This window comes from Dasypus novemcinctus, chromosome 24 (assembly GCF_030445035.2).
Source record: "Dasypus novemcinctus isolate mDasNov1 chromosome 24, mDasNov1.1.hap2, whole genome shotgun sequence".
NCBI classification, from domain to species: Eukaryota; Metazoa; Chordata; class Mammalia; order Cingulata; family Dasypodidae; genus Dasypus; species Dasypus novemcinctus.
This window is the reverse complement of record NC_080696.1, coordinates 2531213-2550413: the sequence shown is the minus strand read 5'-3', so window position 1 is coordinate 2550413 and position 19201 is coordinate 2531213. Positions and strand designations below refer to the sequence as shown.

General features: G+C 44.8%; 1 protein-coding gene across 5 annotated transcripts in view; it reads right to left on the bottom strand.

Moving 5' to 3' along the window:
• Nucleotides 1–19201, bottom strand: part of ATRN (attractin) — a 301223-nt gene that overhangs the window by 113155 nt on the left and 168867 nt on the right. For 2 of the 5 annotated variants that reach the window (XM_058287460.2, XM_023590451.3), the window contains one exon: nucleotides 728–806. The exons of 1 other annotated variant lie outside the window; for it this stretch is intronic. In XM_058287460.2, the coding sequence (XP_058143443.1) occupies nucleotides 728–806 (79 nt within the window). Of the gene's footprint in view, nucleotides 1–727; nucleotides 807–11465; nucleotides 12356–19201 lie in introns of those variants that run through there. 2 more of the 5 variants (XM_058287463.2, XM_058287461.2) reach the window with 2 other exon arrangements.

Below are 19201 nucleotides of genomic sequence, written 5' to 3'. Positions count from 1 at the left end.
AAGCTCACCGCTTTTTCCTTTGCTTTGAAACGGTTTATAAGTTTTGGAAATAAGTAATTCCCCAAAGCAGCCAAGGAGGAATAGACTGTGGTCTAATGCACTTCTTGAAGACAGTAACACTTGACCTGTTTTCCATCTCCTTCCTAGCTACTCGTTATTGCGGATTCTTACCTCCTACTACACTTGGATAACCACATTTTTCAGAATATTGTTCAATTTGTTGGGATTTTAAACGTGTTAGTTATTAGAGCTATTAAAAAACCCACCTGAATAAGTCGTCATGCCATGAATTCTTGAAATACAAATAATAAAGGCAACGCAGCCTCACTCTGTGAGCACTACCCTTGGGTGGGTCAGAGAAGGTGCCAGGGCCGCAGGGAGCAGTCCAGGACACTGGTGTCCTGTCAGGGCCGGGCGTGGGTGAGCTGTGAGCCCGACGACCAAGGCTCATGGTGGAAGAAAAGACCCATCTGGTACGCCCTGCTCCTGGACTGAACGCAAGTTCCGAACGCTCGAGCGGCTGATCTCATTCTCGTGGAAGGCTCCCACAGAGGCCACGCTGCCACGTCAGCGCTCCCCCTCGAGAGCCGGGAAGGCGTGGCTGCAGCGCAGGGCCATGGATGCTGCGCAGCGTCCCCAAGCGCTGGCCGCGCACAGCCAGTGGCGCCATGCATCCACGGCCCCCGAGCAGGGAGCGCCTGGCGCCGCGCACCCTCAGCGGTCTTACCTCTCTGCGCCTGGAGGCCCAGCAGCTCTGCTTGATCTTCCAGACCACGGCAGCCACCAGGAGCAGGGAGAGGAAACAGCTGTGGGAAAGGAAAGCACGGCGTTACTCTCCACGCCCAGAACTGCACCTCTGGCGTCCACACCGCAGGCCAGGCGGGCTTCAACTGGTGGGAAACAAGCCCACAAATGCCAGCTCCAAGTCAGGACAATGTCATGGCTCGGCAGAGCGAGAAAAACCCGAAGTGTGTTGCGCCCCAGGTGAGCGGAGCTGCTGAGCAAGCCTCAGATCTTGTTGTCTTCCCACCAGCCGCCCACTGCGGAGGCTGTCACAGCTTATCCCAATAAGAAAAATTAAGATAATTAAAACAATTGTCAAGCATGCTATTTAATCCTAAGTCTAAAAGGTGATTGTTAAAGTAATCGATTAGCTTTTCATAAAGAGGTAAATGTAGAAGAAATAAATTTGTGGAATAATTAATATGATTATATTTTTACAAAGTAAATATATGTATTTTCATAGAATAAAACATGTTCAAAATGATCAGACTCTCTTAAAAGTAACAGGAGAGAACAGCAGGTCCGAGGGTCTGTTTTCAGTGCTCTCCTCCTGACAGGTCCTGATGAGCAGCAGCTGTGACGGGACAGAGAGGAAGAGCTCCCAGGTGAACCCCCAGGTGAGGCGCCTGCCCGTAGCCCGCGAGCGGCTCTTCCTCGCAACCCCGCGCCTGCAGGTCCCTGCTGCCGAGCGCTGCTGAGGCGCTGGGGCTGGCGCCAGGAGTGCAGCAGCGCACCAAGTGCTGGCGGACCCCCGGGGGGCCGAGTGCCCTCCACAGGGGCGCCTCGAGGCTCTGCATGCGCCCCCTGATGCACGAGGGTGCAGACCCCCTTCAGGGGCCCTGCCAGAGAAGGGCCTGTGGGCCGCTCTCCCCCGCAGTCGACACCTGCGTCTAATCCGTGCTGTGGGCCCGTCCGGTGTCAGGTTCATGGAAGACTCAAAAACCACTGTTCTATGGAGTTCACATCCCAGCAGATTTACAGACCCTTTATAAACAGCAAAAGGAAACAGCGGTCTCACGGAGCACGGCGGGTGGCAGTACCCAAGACAAGGAAATGAGGTGGCAGGCAGGACGCCGGGGGCCTCCTGAGAAGGTGGCAAGGGGGAGGGGGGGCTCAGCAGCTGCGCAGAGGCTCACCCAGGCGGAGGCGGGCCGGGCCGTGCGGGGAGGCCTGGGAAGCCTCAGGCAGCGTGGCTGGGGTGCGTGAGGCCAGACAGGCAGAGCAGCCAGGAGGGAGGGTGGGCGAGGGGTGGGCGAGGCGCCGCAGAGCTCTGGGCTCGGGGAGTTGGACAAGGAGCCAGAGCAGGTGTCAGAGCAGGAAGAGCACTCTTACTCAGCAGGGAAGACCCTCAGGGCAGCCACGGCAGGGACAAAGAGGAGCCAAGCGTCCAGGCGAGGGGAGCCACGAGGCCGACTCGGTGCTGGCGGCAGGCTCTCAGAAGCACCGGATTCGCCCTGGTCTGAAGGTGGGGACAACAGGATTACCTGCTGGGCTGGACGGGGCCGTGACACCAGCACAGCCGCGAGGCTGAGCGCAGCCGTGCAGGACCGCAGAGGGGGCGTTTCAGGCACGCTGAGTCCTGAGACGGGCCGGAACCCACCGGGTGGGGCGGGCAGGCTGGGCGAGGGCCGGGCTGGCCGCCAGCCTTTGGGGGTGGCTGGCAAGGAGATGGCATCTGATACAGTAGAGCTGGGCGGGGCCACCACGGGAGCAAGCACAGGCGGAGGGGCGCCCCAGCATGGAGAAGCTGGGCAGAAGAGGGTGAACAGTACGGGAGCCGAAGAGCAGCCTTCGCAGTCTGTTAGCTTCCACGCATGGGCCTGCTTTTGTTATTTTTATTCTAACAGGTAAGCACAAGGAGGTACCAGATCAACAGCAGCACAGGAAGGTGATGTGGTTCAAGCAGTTGGGCTCCTGCCCACCACACGGGCGTGTGTGTGTGTGGGGGGTTGGTTCCCAGTGCCTCTTAAAGAAGACAGCAAGCTGGTGCGACGGGCAGACATGGCAAGTTGACACAACAAGATGACACAACAAGAGACACAAGAAGAAAAACATAATGAGAGACACAACAAAGCAGGGAGCAGAGGTTCCCAGTGCCTCCAAAAGACAATGAGCAGGATGGTGAGCTGGCGTGATGGGCAGGTGCAGTGAGCTGTGGCAACAAGATGATGCAACAAGAGACATGAGGAAAAACACAATGAGAAACACATCAAACAGGGAATGGAAGTGGCTTGAGTGATTAGGCTCCTCCCTCCCACATTAGAGGTCCTGGGTTCAGTTCCCAGTGCCTCCTAAGAAACAAGGAAGACAGACAGACACAGCAAGTACAAACAATGAGGGGGTGGGGAAGTTTAAATAAATATTTAAAAACAAAAACAAGAACAAGCTGCTGTGTGCAGTCAGGCCCAGAGTGGCCACAGGGCGGCGGGGGTGGGGGGCTCCCCTGAACACACTGTAAATAGCATGCAGGTGTACCCCTGGCCAGAGGGGATTTGCCTGCTGTTGAAAATACAAACAGCCAATTTGTATTATGCTGAAATTTTGGGGGCTTTCATATTTCTTCTTTCCAACCACATTTCTGAATACATAAAAAAGTCAATTATTTTTCACAACCCTGTATTACAAAATATGCTTTTGTCCATCGGTATTAACTATTGGGACACCACTGGTTTTATGTTGTTCTTCTGAGACAACAGTACATATAATAGATGTACAATTTATTGGGTTTTTCTTGATTTATTTATTTTCATTCCAGTTTAATTTATTATAATTGTTGATCTTAAGTTGTCAAGCAGTAGCTATTACTTGTTTTATTTGTGATATATTTCAGCTTAAAGTTATTATATATGGATGTACATATAGATTGGATGCTTTGCAAAAAACATTGGTGAAATTACGTATGTATTTGAAAGCATGCTGGCTTATATCATGGAAATTTTCAAACATATACACAAAAGAAGAGCAAAGAGCAGCTAACTCCGAAAACTTCCTACATACATCCTTTATTCAGTCTCAGCAATCATCAGCGTTTGCCAGTATCGCTCCCCGGTTCTTAGGGGAAGAGGACAGCGGCGCACTCTCCCTGCCGCAGGACGGGGCGCCAGCCGTGCCTCCGCTTCCCGTCAGCTTTGTACTTGAGAGTCCTTTGGCCTGTTTGTTCTGAACCCGTCCCTTCTTGTCTGAGACTTGCACTTGCCTGAGACCATTGTAAAAAAAAAAACATGATTTTAAAAGTAATGCTTCCATACTTTGTTGAGCTGCCTTTTGCCTCCCATTTTATTTTTGGAAGTTGAAATAAAGGTTTTATTTAAAGAACCCCGTGACTCGACTCGAGGTGTGTCCTCCGCCCCCTGTCTGCAGGCTCTGACCAGCAGCTCTGTCTGGGTTGGCTGGGACTGCACAGCTGGAGGGGTCTTATACTTCCGGGTCCAAACCAGGCCGGGGGGCAGGGCTCCAGGAAAGGGTCGCGGGGCTTGTTAAGGTGCCTGCTGTCGTGGACCCACACAAGCACGACAATCACCACAACCACCAACACAAGCACAACAATCACCACAACCCCCCCAGTAACAGGACGAAGGGAAAAGCCCAGGCAACTGGCAAAACCGAGCCCCTTTCTTGATAAAAACACTCAGAGAAAGAGGACTAGAAGGAAACTTCCTCAGCACGAGAAGGGGCCTACATGAAAAACTCACTGCTCACGTCACACTCGTGCTGAAAGGCCGGAAGCTCTCCTCGAGGACCTGGACAAGGCCAGCGCGCCCATGTCACCACTGTGACGCAGCTGTCCTAGACGTTCCAGCCAGACAAACCAGGCAAGAAAAAGAAACAAAAGGCATCCCGATTGGAAACAATCCCTTTTTTGCAGATGACACAGTCCTATTTAGAGAAAATCCCAAAGACTCCACAACACTGGAGCTAATAAACAAATTCAGCAAAGCCACAGGTTACAGGTTCAACACTCGAAATTCAATGGTGTTTCTACACATTAGATATGAACAGCCTGAAAAGGAAACCTAGAAACATTCCATTTACAATAGCATTTAAAAGGATAAACTAGCTGGGAATAAATTTAACCATGGATATGAAAGCTTGTACACTGAAAACTACAAAACAGTGGTGAAAGAAATTATAAAGACCTAAATAAATGAAAAGACAGCCTGTGTTCATGAACTGGAAGACTTACTATTGTTAAATACTGCCCAAAGTTATTCACAGATTCAATGTCATTCTTATACAAATTCCAGCAGCCTTTTTTCCCCCCAGAAATGGAAAAATCAATCATTAAATTTATATGGAATTGCAAGGGGATTCAAATAGCCAAAATATCTTAAAAAATAAAGACAAAATTGGAGATCTCACACTTCCTGATTTAATAATCTACAACTTACAAACAAAACTGTGTGCTACTGGCATAAGGAAAGATGTAGAGACCAATGGAATAAAGGAAAGAGGCCCCGAATAGCCAAAGACATATTGAAAAAGAAAAATGAAATAGGAGGAATCACACTTCCTGACTTCAAAACATACTACAAAGCTACAGTAGTGAAAACAGCATGGTATTGGCATAAGGAGAGACACACAGACCAATGGAATCGAATTGAAAGTTCAGATATAGAACCCCATGTATATAGCCATATAATATTCGATAAAGCCACCAAACCCTCTCAACTGGGAGAGAATGCCCTATTCAACAAATGGTGCCTGGAGAACTGGATAGCTATATGTAGAAGAATGAAAGATCAACTCAAGATGGATCAAAGACCTAAATATAAGAGCCAAGACCATAAAGATCTTGGAAAGCAGTGTAGGGAAACATCTACAGGACCTTGTAATAGGAAATGGCTTCATGAATATCACACCAAAAGCACGAGCAGCAAAAGAACTAATAGATAAATGGGACTTCCTCAAAATTAAAGCCTTCTGCACCTCAAAGGAGTTTGTCAAGAAAGTAAAAAGGGAACCCACACAATGGGAGAAAATATTTGGCAACCATATATCTGATAAGAGACTTATAACTTGCATATATAAGGAACTCATATATCTTGAAAACAAAAAGATAAACAACCCATTTAAAAAATGGGAAAAAGGAAACGGACTTTGGCCCAGTGGTTAGGGCGTCCGTCTACCATATGGGAGGTCCGCGGTTCAAACCCCGGGCCTCCTTGACCCGTGTGGAGCTGGCCCATGCGCAGTGCTGATGCGTGCAAGGAGTGCCTTGCCACGCAAGGGTGTCCCCCGCGTGGGGGAGCCCCACGCGCAAGGAGTGCGCCCGTGAGGAGAGCCGCCCAGCGTGAAAAGAAAGAGCAGCCTGCCAAGGAATGGCGTCGCCCACACTTCCCGTGCCGCTGACGACAACAGAAGCGGACAAAGAAACAAGACGCAGCAAAGAGACACCAAGAACAGACAACCAGGGGAGGGGGGGGGGGAATTAAATAAATAAATAAATCTTTTAAAAAAAAAAAAAGGGAAAAAGATTTAAACAGACACTTCTCCAAAGAAGAAATACAAATGGCTAAAAAGCACATGAAAAAATGCTCCAAATCTCTAGCTATCAAGGAAATGCAAATCAAAACTACAATGAGATACCATCTTACTCCCATAAGATTGGCAGCTATGAAAAAAACAGAAGAATACAAATGCTGGAGAGGATGTGAAGAAAGGGGAACACTCATCCACTGCTGGTGGGAATGCAGAAGGATCCAACCATTCTGGCGGACAGTTTGGCGGTTTCTCAAAAAACTAACCATAGATTTGCCATATGACCCAGCAATACCACTGCTGGGTATATACCCAGCAGAACTGAAAACAAGGACACAAACCGATATATGTACACCAATGTTCATAGCAGCATTGTTCACTATCGCCAAAAGTTGGAATCAACCCAAATGCCCATCAACAGACGAGTGGATCAATAAAATGTGGTATATACACACAATGGAATACTACTCGGCTGTAAGAACAAATACACTACAATCACACGTGATAACATGGATGAACCTTGAGAATCTTATGTTGAGAGAAGCAACCCAGGCATTGAAGGACAAATACTACATGACCTCAATGATATGAAATAAGCAAACTGCCTCAGAGAGCTAGAGTGTGGAAAAGAGGCTTATAGGAAATCGGGGGGTGGAGGAAGGATGTGAGTTAACGTCTGCAGGGGTGGAATCTGTGATTAGCTGGCGGTAAGTATGAGCACAAAGAAGGGACAAAATGGGGGCAAGGGGTTGCCTTCGGGTGGGGCTTTGTGGGTTTGAGGGGGGCTGGGGATGGGCAGAGGGGTAATATTGTCCAAAAATTGGGGGGAGGGAGGGGCAACATACGAACATGGGAGAGCATCAGGTGTTCGTTGAGAACAAAATGTTGAGAAAATCGTATCAAAGTATAAGTAGGAGGGTTACCTGTTTAGGATGCCCAGGGGGTATGGTCTGATGCGGGATGGACTCCGGGGGAATAGCTAAAGGCTCATTTTGCCAAGGTGGGTTGTACCATTGGGAAGAGACCCAAGAAGTGAGAGTTGGGGTGGACCCACATCCTGGGGAGGACTAATGCCGTCAAATAGAGAGAACTGTATCTCTCGTGAGAAAGGATGGCTCCCAGGACATTAGGGAAGTTGAGAAAGTCAGGCCCTGAATACTGCTGCAAGCATCTCTGGACATGGCTTCTTGGGAAATGGAGATTGGCTGGTGTTGTGGGCCCCAAGGGGAGGGGAAAATGGATGTGGAATGGATGGAACCAAGGTAAATATGGGGGCAAGAGAGGAGTTTTGTGAGAGTACACGAGGATGAATATAAAACATGTAATATCACACCAAAAACATATAGGGGACGACAGACTAATAATGTAAACCATAAGGCAAAGCATAGGATAACTAAAAAAGTTAGAAAACTGTACAACCTAAAGTATGGACCACATAGTAAGCACAGATATCACCTTGTTTGAAAGCTATTGTTTCGGAATCTGTACATCAATTTCAGGAAATATGATATGAATAAGTTAAAAGATTATCGCTGTGGAAGGGAAAAGGTTTTATGGTGGATCTGGGGAAGTACTGTATATTGTATATATGAATTTTGGTGATCTAAGACTCTTGTGAAGCTGACATTATGTTGGGATTCACTTTACAGGAAGTTTTGGATCACAGAGTGGTTCAACAATGGCAGCGGAGGAATACTGATATAGGATGCTATTGACAGGATATATATGGTTGACAGGGAGTTATACAAGGCATATGCCCAGGGTATATAGTAATGTCTAGCTATACTCATAGTGGAAACAATTAAAAACAACAGCTGGGGGGGTTCTGGGCTCCTGGCCGGGGGGTCACTGTCGTGGACCCTGGGGGAGCAGCGGCAGTTCCCCAGATACAACGGCAAGAACCAGGAAGGAAGGAGGGCCCAACAGTGGGCTCCTGATACTAATGGCTATGCTTTTGAGCCTATACACCTGCAATAAGAACAAGGCCTAGAGTAGCACTGTGCCTGGGAGTTTCCTCCTGACAGCCTTCATGTTACTCAAATGTGGCCACTCTCACAGCCAAACTCAGCATGTAGATGCAGTGCATTCCCCCCAGTGTGGGACATGACACCCGGGGATGAGCCTCCCTGGCACCGAGGGATCACTACCACAAACCAGCTGAAGATGCAACTAGAAAATGACCTTGAATTAAAGGTTCAATACGGATCAGCAGAATATCCCTTTCTACATATAATAACATGACTTCAAAATGCTGTTTGACCTAATGTAAGTGGGAAATGGAAAGGAGAAATGAGATTATAAGGCTATGAGTCTCTAAAAAAGAGTCGGGAGGTTGTCAGAAGGAATGCCCTTATGCACAACTGAGCAGAGTCTAAGAGACAGATAAAGTAGATACAACCCCAGGTATTGGTTCTTTTGAGGGATAAAGAGACCCACGGGTTCTATGGTCATGGCAGATGGGGTTCACTGCCATGGCAGACGGCCCCTCTTTGGAGCTGGTGTTTCTGCGTGATGGAATCGGACTCAGAGAGGATCTCTTTTCACAAGACTTGCATGCTACTTTATTGAAATTGTAGTTGGTGCTGGGGTTTAAGATATATTTACGGGATTTGAATCTCTGGACTGATAGTATGACACCCAGGCCCAGAGCCTCAACAGACTTCAGCTCCTACACTTTGATTTATTGGACTTACCCCACTCAGCTAACATGGAGTTGAAGAAGGTCAACCACCACACCATGGAGCCTAGAGTGTCTACAACTGAAAGCAGGAGGAGTGCATCCAGTATCCATGTGGAATCTAAGCCCCCACTTGACATAGATGTGCAATGGACACAACCAATCCAATGTCCACAGAGAACATGTGGAATGGGTGTGGGAAGGGTAGCCATGGTGGGTGCTGGGTTTGGGGAATGGGAGGAAGAGATGAGATGTGGAAGCGTTTTCGGGACATAGAGTTGTCCTGGGTGGTGCTTCACGGACAATTACGGGACATTGTAGATCCCCCCAGGGCCCACTGGATGGAACGTGGGAGTGTGGGCTATGATGTGGACCATTGACTATGGGGTGCAGTGATGCTCAAAGATGTACTTACCACGTGCAATGGATGTGTCATGATGATGGGAGAGAGTGTTGCTGTGGGGGGAGTGGGGGGTGGGGGCGGTGGGGTTGAATGGGACCTCATATTTTTTGTATGTAATTTTAAAAAAAATAAATAAATAATTAAAAAAAGAATGAAGTGTTGATAGATGCTGCAACGTGGATGCACTTTGAAACATTATGCTAAGTGAAAGAAGCCTGACACTAAAGGACAAGTATTGCATGGTTCCACTCATAGGAAATATAGAGACTAAGCAAATCCATAGAGACAGAAAATGGATTAGTGGTTCCCAGGGGCTGGAGGAGGGCGGCATGGTGGAGTTATTGCTCAGTGGAGAGACTTGTTTGGGGTGATGAGTTTCTGTTGGGGTAATGGATGGCGGTGATGGTAGCTCACTGCAAAGGTAAAATTAATGCCACTGAACTGTACATTTAAAAATGACTAAACTGGCAAAATTTTTGTTGCAAATGTTACATTAAAAATAAATTTTAAAAAATTAAGGACAAAAAATGTCTGTCGATCTGGCAAGACTCTACAGAAATTCAGATAATTTTTTGAAAACGTTGTAATTTGCTCACACCAGGAATTTTCATTACATTTCTTCCTTTTGGCCAGGTACCTTCAACCCCAACTACATAGATTTTCAGAGTTCATTTTTCTCTCCTCCTGTTACTAATCAATCATCATGCCAACCAAGATTAGCAAATCACCTTCCAGATTTCACATGCTTCATTTGATTCTCAGAGCAACCAGGGATTGGTCTTCCTAGTTGCATCTTTATATACAAGGTTTCTTTTTGAGTCTGGAGAAACACCTACTTAAGACACAAAGACACTAATGGACTGCGCTAGGATCTTGGGTTTACTTCACTGTATCCTGGGTCTGGAAGTTCTTTCTCCAACTCTTCTCACAGTGTTTTTGTTACTTGAATCATCAAGTATGACTCATCTTTCTGGATGCTTTTCCCTTTGCCCTACATGTTCAATCTAAATCCTTCTGGATCTGGATAACCTGCCCTAGGAAAGCATTTTGTTCCCTGTGCTCATGGAAAGGACTCTATTCTCCGTTAAAAAGGTCATCATTTCTATTTCCTAAACATAGTCCAGAAAAATCAAAGTTTTGGATTATTTTCCAAAGGTTCAATCTTCAGAAGAGAAGTGATGGAAACATCGCCAGTCCTTGTTTACTACACAGTCTTCTGACAGCACTGGAGTCGCAGGGCTGGTACCCGGCAGCACGGTCGTCTCACCCCGTGCACAAGCTCCAAGAACACAGCACACTAACTGCAGCTGCTGAGGCAGCCCGTGGCATCCGCTGTCAGCCAGCACTGCCGGCCTGTTCCTCAGCTGGGTCCCCGTGGTTCCTCATCACTCAGCACTTCTGCAGGTCTCCTCTCCACAGTTGACCAAGACTATGTGCGAGATACTGAGAGTGCATGTGCATGCATAGGTACATGTATACGTATATGTATACATGCATATGAAAATATATGCATGTATACATATATATGCACGTGCATGTGTATATGCATATGTATATGTGCATGCACGTGTATATGTATCTGCATATGTATGAACACAGGAGACAGCATGCCTTTCTTGAAGCTTACAGTTTAACTGTAGACAAAGACATTATGTAAGTAAACACAAATATATACTTCAAATTGTGGTAATAGAAATAGCATGAAGAAAAATAACAGAGGTGTATGAGAGGAAGAATATGGGGAGAAGACTTAGTTTGGGGTTCCAGGATGGTGTCTTGGAGGAAGTTACATTATGCCAAGATTTGAAGGATGAGGAAAAGTATCTAGATGAAGAATAACGGGAAGTGTGTTGCAGAAAGAAGGAAAAGCACATGCAAATACTCTGAGGTGGGAAAGGGCTTTGTGCTTTTTTTTTTAATTTAAAAAAATGTTATTCCACTTTCATTACATTATTTTGTTAAAGAAAGTCAAATTAAATCAGCAGATTTTCCTACAGAAATCATAGGAGTCTCAAATCAGGTGAAATAAAAATTGGGGGTTGTAATTCTGCTACACATTTAAAAAGTATTCAAACACTACTACAGAACTATTTAATATAACTTTAAAATTTTCAGTAAAAAAGGTAGACAATATATGACTTTATTAATAAATAGTGTGGAAGCATCAGTTTTAATGGTCTATTAAATTATTTTAAACATTAACATTCATGTCTTGGCCTTAGTACTGTGCATATTAGCCTCTATTGCAATGCAAATAAACACATGAAAATATTTCCCATTTCCACGCACAGGCATTCAGCTATAATCACATTTCCAAATTATTATGCACACAGTAGCCCTTTGCAATAATTAACATTCACTTGGGCAGCCACAATTAAATGGATATTAAAAGAAGCAACAGATACCCTATGGTCAATGTGTTCTAGATGTCAAACAGGATGTAATATTTAATGTTTAAAATGTACTTTTCTTATTTTCCTTAAAGGAATACCTTTTGTGTATGTGGGTACTCAACTTAAAGTTGAGGAATGCGTTTTTTGACCATAACAAAATTCATACATAAGACGGCATTTGCCTTCTTTTCTAAGAGAAGCCATACACTGGCTCATCATCATTTTCTCCAGGCATCATTTTGCATATTACTAAAGAAAATGCTTACAAGCACCAACCCCAAAATCTGTCTTCAAGGGAAAGTTATGAAGTTAAAAAAAAGAGTGGTACCTTGTATTTTTAAGGAAGTCAAATTCAAGCAGCATTAATGCTAAAAGTGACTCAAATTTCTATGTGCAGATTTATTTTCTTTAAAAAGTAAAATGAAGTTTGAATAGTAAAATAGTGAAAAAAAGTGGGGTGGTGACATCGATGACTGCCAGTTCTTGCCCATCACCAAGTGCCGGTTCTTTCAGTGTCTTGGAGAGATCTGGCCTTGTTCGCTCTTCAACAGGGGCTCCTGACTGCGAGTAAAGGGTTCTCTTTTTTCCCTCTAATGCGGCTGTGATGGCTGGAGTTTTCACCTGCAGAGACACGCTACTGGTTAGCTAATCCAACACCTCCCGAAGTTTAGCTGGTGGAGAAAACTGAGTACTTTGAGGAAGCTGGTTACAAGCTGGACAGTTTTCCTTTCTCTCTGCTTCAGATGTGTGAGTGTATAGCCTGTCCGCATCACTGACTATCAAGTAATTATTAAGGGGAATGTGTGTGGCTATCTCAAAACCTCAGGGGCACACACAGCTGCAATGACTGCGTTTGTGGAAGCTACTGCAGGAATGACTCGTTTTACAGCTCCTTGAGTGAGTCTACGTGGAACACATCATGTTTTGATGCTCCCTCTAGGCACTTTCGGTAAATCCACTGACTATGATCAGGATAGTCTCCATTCAAAGGAACGCCGTCTCAAAAGGCTGCTCCTCAGGCCCTGCAATGTCCTTACGTAGTTCACATACAGGGTTCTGGTGGCCTGGGTGTAGATGCAGTGGTGGAAACGGGAAAATTAACCTGTGGTGCATAAAGTTCCAGTGTACATTCTACACAAGCAGTCATTCCCGGTAGAATCACCCTATCATTTCCTTTAAAACCTTCTCTTTCCCTGTCTAGCAAAGGCACAATGGAGCTTAGATCTAACACACCATCTTCATAATTTAGAAGAGATATCAGCATGCCATTTATCCATCTTCTGGCAATGATAGAGTACAGTCCATATATAATAATATGGAATTGTCAATAGAAAGTGTCGTTAAAATCCTGAGTCTTGCTGAAATGTGGAAATACATTGCAATTCTGTCATTAGAAATTTGGCAGCAACTTCTGCTTTAGGTCTCCTGACATCTTTAGGCCTTAACAGAAAGTGCTATTTAGACGGGAAACATCCACAGTGTCCACGTCTACAACATGAATCTGTCTGACACAGGCGATGCCAGATCCCTCAGGAGCTCACATCCTCAGGCGCCAGTGCCAGTGCCTGGACCGTCACAGGCACTGCTGAAGCTGGGGAGGGTCAGTGCTCGGCTCAAAACAAGGGTGTGTGGAGGGTCCAGGCTGCGCGCGGGACTTCTTCACAGGCTCCTGCAGCCCTCCCAGTCCCGGATCCCCACGCCCACCACACAGCCCTTTTCTAGCCAGCAGCTCCTCTAGGCTCCTTGTTTCCTTTGGCTGCTCACCATCCGCCATACTGTTCAGCTCTGTGCTTTTGAGAAAATGAAAGTTCCCAAAGCAGAAGTGTGGCAGAGTCGTGTCTGATGGGTGGGCAATAGTGAGCAAAGGTCAATTCAGGTCGGACCCTGGATTTAATTTTAAATGCGATGAGAAGCCACTAAAAAGCGGTGAGGAAATAGGCATGAGCTAATTAATGACTTTAGAGAAATTCTCTGCACTCCCTGTGGACTGTAGAGGAGCGGAAGCCACTGAAAGAGCCCAGGCTAGACTGTGATGGGCGTGGAAGTGAGAGAGTGGACCGACACCGCTTCAACGCAGAGCTGCCGGGACGCGGGAGGAGAGCTGTTGTGGAAGGCGGGGCGTGCTCTGGGCTCGGAGGCCTGTGAGAGGAAGACTGAGGAAGGTCACAGAGGTCACTTCTGGGCGTGCGAGGCTCGGGTGGGCACGGCTGGTCTCACCTAGAGAACGCAGCGTAAGAAGAGGGCCACGGCCGACCTCCGGGAGAACAGCATCAATGAAAGGTTTAGTAGAAAAGCTGTACAGCAAAGAGGCAAGAAGGAGCAGCCTCAGGGCAGTGCGGGGACAAAGAACGCAAGAAGGGTCTCGCTGGTGGGTGGTCAGTGGCTGATGATGTTGAGAAGTGAAAAAGGAGAGTGCTGAAAAGGAGCCTTTGGATTTGGCAATAAAGAGGTTAGTCACCCTCAAGAAGGAAAATCAGCCCACTGGAGAGGGCTGAGAAGTGAAGAGACGCTCTAAGAGCACCTGAGAGAGGCTCTAAGCCCAGGGCCCATGACTGGGAGGCGCCCGGGTGGCTGGATGCAGACAGCTGAACCACACGGCTTCCTCCCTCACCTGCCCGTGCTGAGCAACGGAGGGCAGCAGTGAAGACCTGGGCGGGGAGCCGGGGAAACCGGGCAGGACGGCCTGTCCCCCAGAAGACAGTCCATCGCGTCCCCCGCCAGCAGCACCTCCACCTCCACCCCCAGGTGCCTGCAGGAGGCTGCAGCAGGCAGAAACAGCACCACGGAGACAAACAGGAGATCTTAAACTTAACCAAGAAGCGGACATGTGAGGAAAGTTATGTCGACACTGAAAACAAACATCTGAGCAGACAGCCTTATTAACAGAATGAAAGACTTCAAAATAAAATAAAGTGATGATTATTACACAGGAATATGAAAGAAACTACATTAAAACAGACTATCAAGAAAAAAGGACCAACTAGAAATACTGGAAATAAGAAAATGCAAATGTTAAAATAAAATTCATTTTAATACCAATACTACTCACATTCTTTCAAAAATTGAAGAGAAGGGCACATCACCTAATTCATTTTACGAGGCCAATATCAAGCTTAAAACCAAAGCCAGATAAAGACACCATAAGAAAATTATAGAACAATATCCCTAATGACTATTGATGCAAAAATCCTCAACAAAATGTCAACAAACTGAATCCAACAGCAAATTGAAAGAATTATACACCATGATCAAGTGGGATTTATTGTAGGTGTACAAGGGTGGCTCAATGTAAGAAAAATCAATTAATGTAATCCACCACATTAACAGAGCAAAGGAAAAAAAAAAACACATGACCATATCAATTTGATGCAGAAAAGACATTTGATAAAATCCAGCAACCCCTTTTGATAAAAACACTTAGGAAACCTGGAATAGAAGGAAACTTCCTCCGAGTCATGATGGGCATAAATGAAAAAACTCCCTGCTGGCACCACACGTAATGCTGAAAGATGAAAGCTTTCCCTCTAAGGTCTGGACAAGACAAGGACGTCCACTGTCACCACTGTTGTTCAACACTAAACTGGGAGTTCTAGCCAGAGCAGTTAGGCAAGAAAAAGAAACAAAAGCCATCCACAGGAAAGGAAGAAGTAAAACTTTACTATTTGCACACAGAATGATCCTATATATAGAATGTCCCCCCAAATCTACAACAAATCTACTACAGCTAATAAATGAATTCAGCAAAGTGGTGGAGTACAAGATCGATATGCAAAATTCAGTCGTGTTTTTATACACTACTAATGAACAATCTGTAGAGGAAATCAAGACAAAAATCCATTTACGATAGCAATTAAAAGAATACTGTATCGAGGAATAAATTTAACCAAGGATGTAAAAGACTTATACATGGAAAACTATAAAACATTGCTAAGCAAAATCAGAGGAGATCTAAATAGAAGGACATTTTATGCTCATAGATTAAAAGACTAAATAAATATTGTCAAGATGTCAATTCTATCCAAAACAATTTATAGATTCGACACAATCCCAATCAAAATTTCAACAGCATTTTTTTGCAGAAATGGAAAAGCCAATAATCAAATTTATCTGGAAGGATAAGAGCCCCAAATAGCTAAAATCATTTTAAAATAGAAGAATTAAGCTGCAGGACTCACACTTTCCAATTTTAAAACTTATCACAAAGCTATAGTTGTCAAAACAGCATGGTATTGGTACAAGGACAGATAGAAAGACCAATGGAAACAGAGAGCTCAGAAATAAACCCTCACATCTATGGCCGATTTTTTTTTCAAGGAGGTACCAGAGATAGAAACCAGGACCTCGTACATGGGAAGCAGGTACTCAACCATGGAGCTACACCTGCTCCCCAGAGTTGGTTTTTTCATTAGCTCGTTTGTTTTTAGGAGGTACCGGGGATTGAACCTGGGATCTCATATATAGGAAGGAGGTGCTCAATCACTTGAGCTACATTCGTTCCCTGCAAAATGATTTTTTTTTTTGAACCATACTTCATTTTATTGGCATTGTCAATATAGGAACAACACAGGTATTTTTTTTCTCCATGAAGTCAGATTGTTTTCAATATGCCATAACATAAGCCCACACATCTTCACCTTGAAAATGTAGGTATGAAGGCACTGAAATGTGGTTTTGGTTTGCATTTCCCTAATACCAAATAATGTTGAACATCTTCTCATATGCTTATTGGCCATTCACATATCTTCTTTGGAGAAATGCCCATTTTTAAAATTGAGTTGTTTGATGTTTTGTTGTTGACTTGTAGGATTTCTTTATATATGCTGGATGTTAAACTCTTTTAAAAGAAATGTGACAAAAAAACACGAGATACCAATACACATGCACTAATATAACTACCATTACGACAATAAAAGGCAAAAGAACAAAAAGAAATTACAGGGAAGTGGACTTGGCCCAGTGGTTAGGGCGTCCGCCTACCACATGGGAGGTCCACAGTTCAAACCTCGGGCCTCTTTAACCCGTGTGGAGCTGGCCCATGCGCAGTGCTGATGTGTGCAAGGAGTGCCCTACCACACAGGGGTGTCCCCCGCGTAGGGGAGCCCCACGCACAAGGAGTGTGCCCCATAAGGAGAGCCGCCCAGCGCGAAAGAAAGTGCAGCCTGCCCAGGAATGGCGCTGTACACACAGAGAGCTGACACAACAAGATGACGCAACAAAAAGAAACACAGATTTCCATGCCATTGACAACAACAGAAGTGGACAAGGATGACGCAGCAAAATAGACACAGAGAAGAGACAGCCGGGGTGGGTGGGGGGTGGGGGAGGGGAGAGAAATTAATTAATTAATTAAAAAAAAAACAAATGAGAAAACCAACTCAGGGAAGCGGATGTGGCTCAGTGGTTGAGCACCGACTTCCCACATACAAGGTCCCAGGTCTAATCCCCGGCCCCTGGAAACTCAGAACAAGAAAAATGATATTAGAAGGCACAAAGGCAGAAATAAGTCTAGGTCTGAACATATCAGTTATCAGTAGTTACAAAATGTATGAATGGGTTAAATTCTTGTATTAAAAACAGAGCCTCTCAGATTTGCTTAAAAAATAAAATCCAAGTACATATGTGATGATATAGAAATGCTGAAAAGAAAGGGGTGAGGATGACAGAAAAACGTAAACAAAATGAAATTAGTCTAGCAATATTGAATTCATTATTCAATGTTATCCTCAGTTCCACAAGGCCACAGGTTTTTGTCTGTTTTGCTCCCTGCTGAATCTTTAGCATCTAGAACAGTTCCTCTCTCACAGTGGGCCTTCTATAAATAAATCTATCAGTGAAGATAGCATTCCATGTGAAAAACACTGAATGAAATATAGTTCTATACAATAATTTTTAAGCACATAACAATAGAACTTAAAAAGTAGTAAAACAAAATCATAAGGAAAGATGGATAAATGCACATAATTAGGTTTTCTTACTTAACTTAAAGTTCTGGTACACTTGGTATAAGCCAGATCTTCTGCAGGGAAATATAGGGAATAACTATGGGATCTTTTTTTTTTAAGATTTATTTATTTCTCTCCCTTTCTCCCCCCCACCCCAGTTGTCTGTTCTCTGTGTCTATTTGCTGCGTGTTCTTTGTTCGCTTCTGTTGTTGTCAGCGGCATGGGAATCTGTGTCTCTTTTTGTTGCGTCATCTTGTTGTGTCAGTTCTCCGTGTGTGCAGCGCCATTCCTGGGCAGGCTGCACTTTCTTTCGCGCTGGGCGGCTTTCCTTACGGGGCGTACTCCTTGCGCGTGGGGCTCCCCTATGCAGGGGACACGTCCCCTGCATGGCAGGGCACTCCTTGTGCACGTCAGTGCTGCGCATGGACCAGCTCCACACGGGTCACAGAGGCCCAGGGTTTGACCTGTGGACCTCCCATGTGGTAGACGGATGCCCTAACCACTGGGCCATGTACGCTTCCCTAACTATGGGATCTTGCAGAGCCCTAAAGCAGCCAGCCTTCACAGGAAGTGGAATTATTATTTTTATTAATTTTAAGAGATTTAGTTTTTTGTTTCTATTTTTATTTCAAAGTTTTGAAAATTTCCAACACTTTGGACCCACCAAGCAACAATCCCCTACTAACCTCCAATGGACTTTGTCCCTATGTATTTATTTCCAGGAATTTCATACAAATGAAATCATAGAGTATTTGTCCTTACGTGCTACTTGCTAAAATTTTTTTAACAAATCAATTTTATTGATACATATTAATAGAGCATAATGATATTTGGTATAATCACTTAGTTGTGCATTCATCACTTCAAACATTATTACAGCATTTTCATTATTCCAATAATTAAAAAAAACAGACAAACAAAATAACTCATCATCTCTCAATCTCTCTATGCTTCCCCTGCAGTACATAGCTGCTCTTCTGGTTCCATCTAATTTAGTTGTATTTATATTTTGTAAAAACAATCTTATATATGCAATATTCCCCGTGTTTGTATTTTACATGAGGTTTCACTATATTATACAGTCCCATGTTACTTTTTTTTTTTAAAGGAGGTACTGGGGATTGAACCCAGGACCTCATACATGGGAAGCAGGTGCTCAACTACTGAGCCACCTCTGCTCCCTGCATGTTACATTTTTCAGCTTTCTTTCTAGTAATATATATAACCTTAGACTTTCCCTTTCAACCACTGTCATACTCACATAATAGCTTTGCTAGTTACAAAAACTGTGATGTGCTTTCACCATTTCTATTCATTTCCAAAGATTTACAAACAACTTTTACCAATTCTTCACAGATTTGCCCTCAGCCTTCCATTCTCTACCCTCATTCTATTTTCTGATGACCTGTATTCTAATTATTAACTCCGTGAGTTTATACAATGTATTTAGTTCATAATAGCGTAATCATATGGTATTTGTCCTTTTCTATGTCCTCCATGTGCTTCACGACTTCATTTCTTCTTA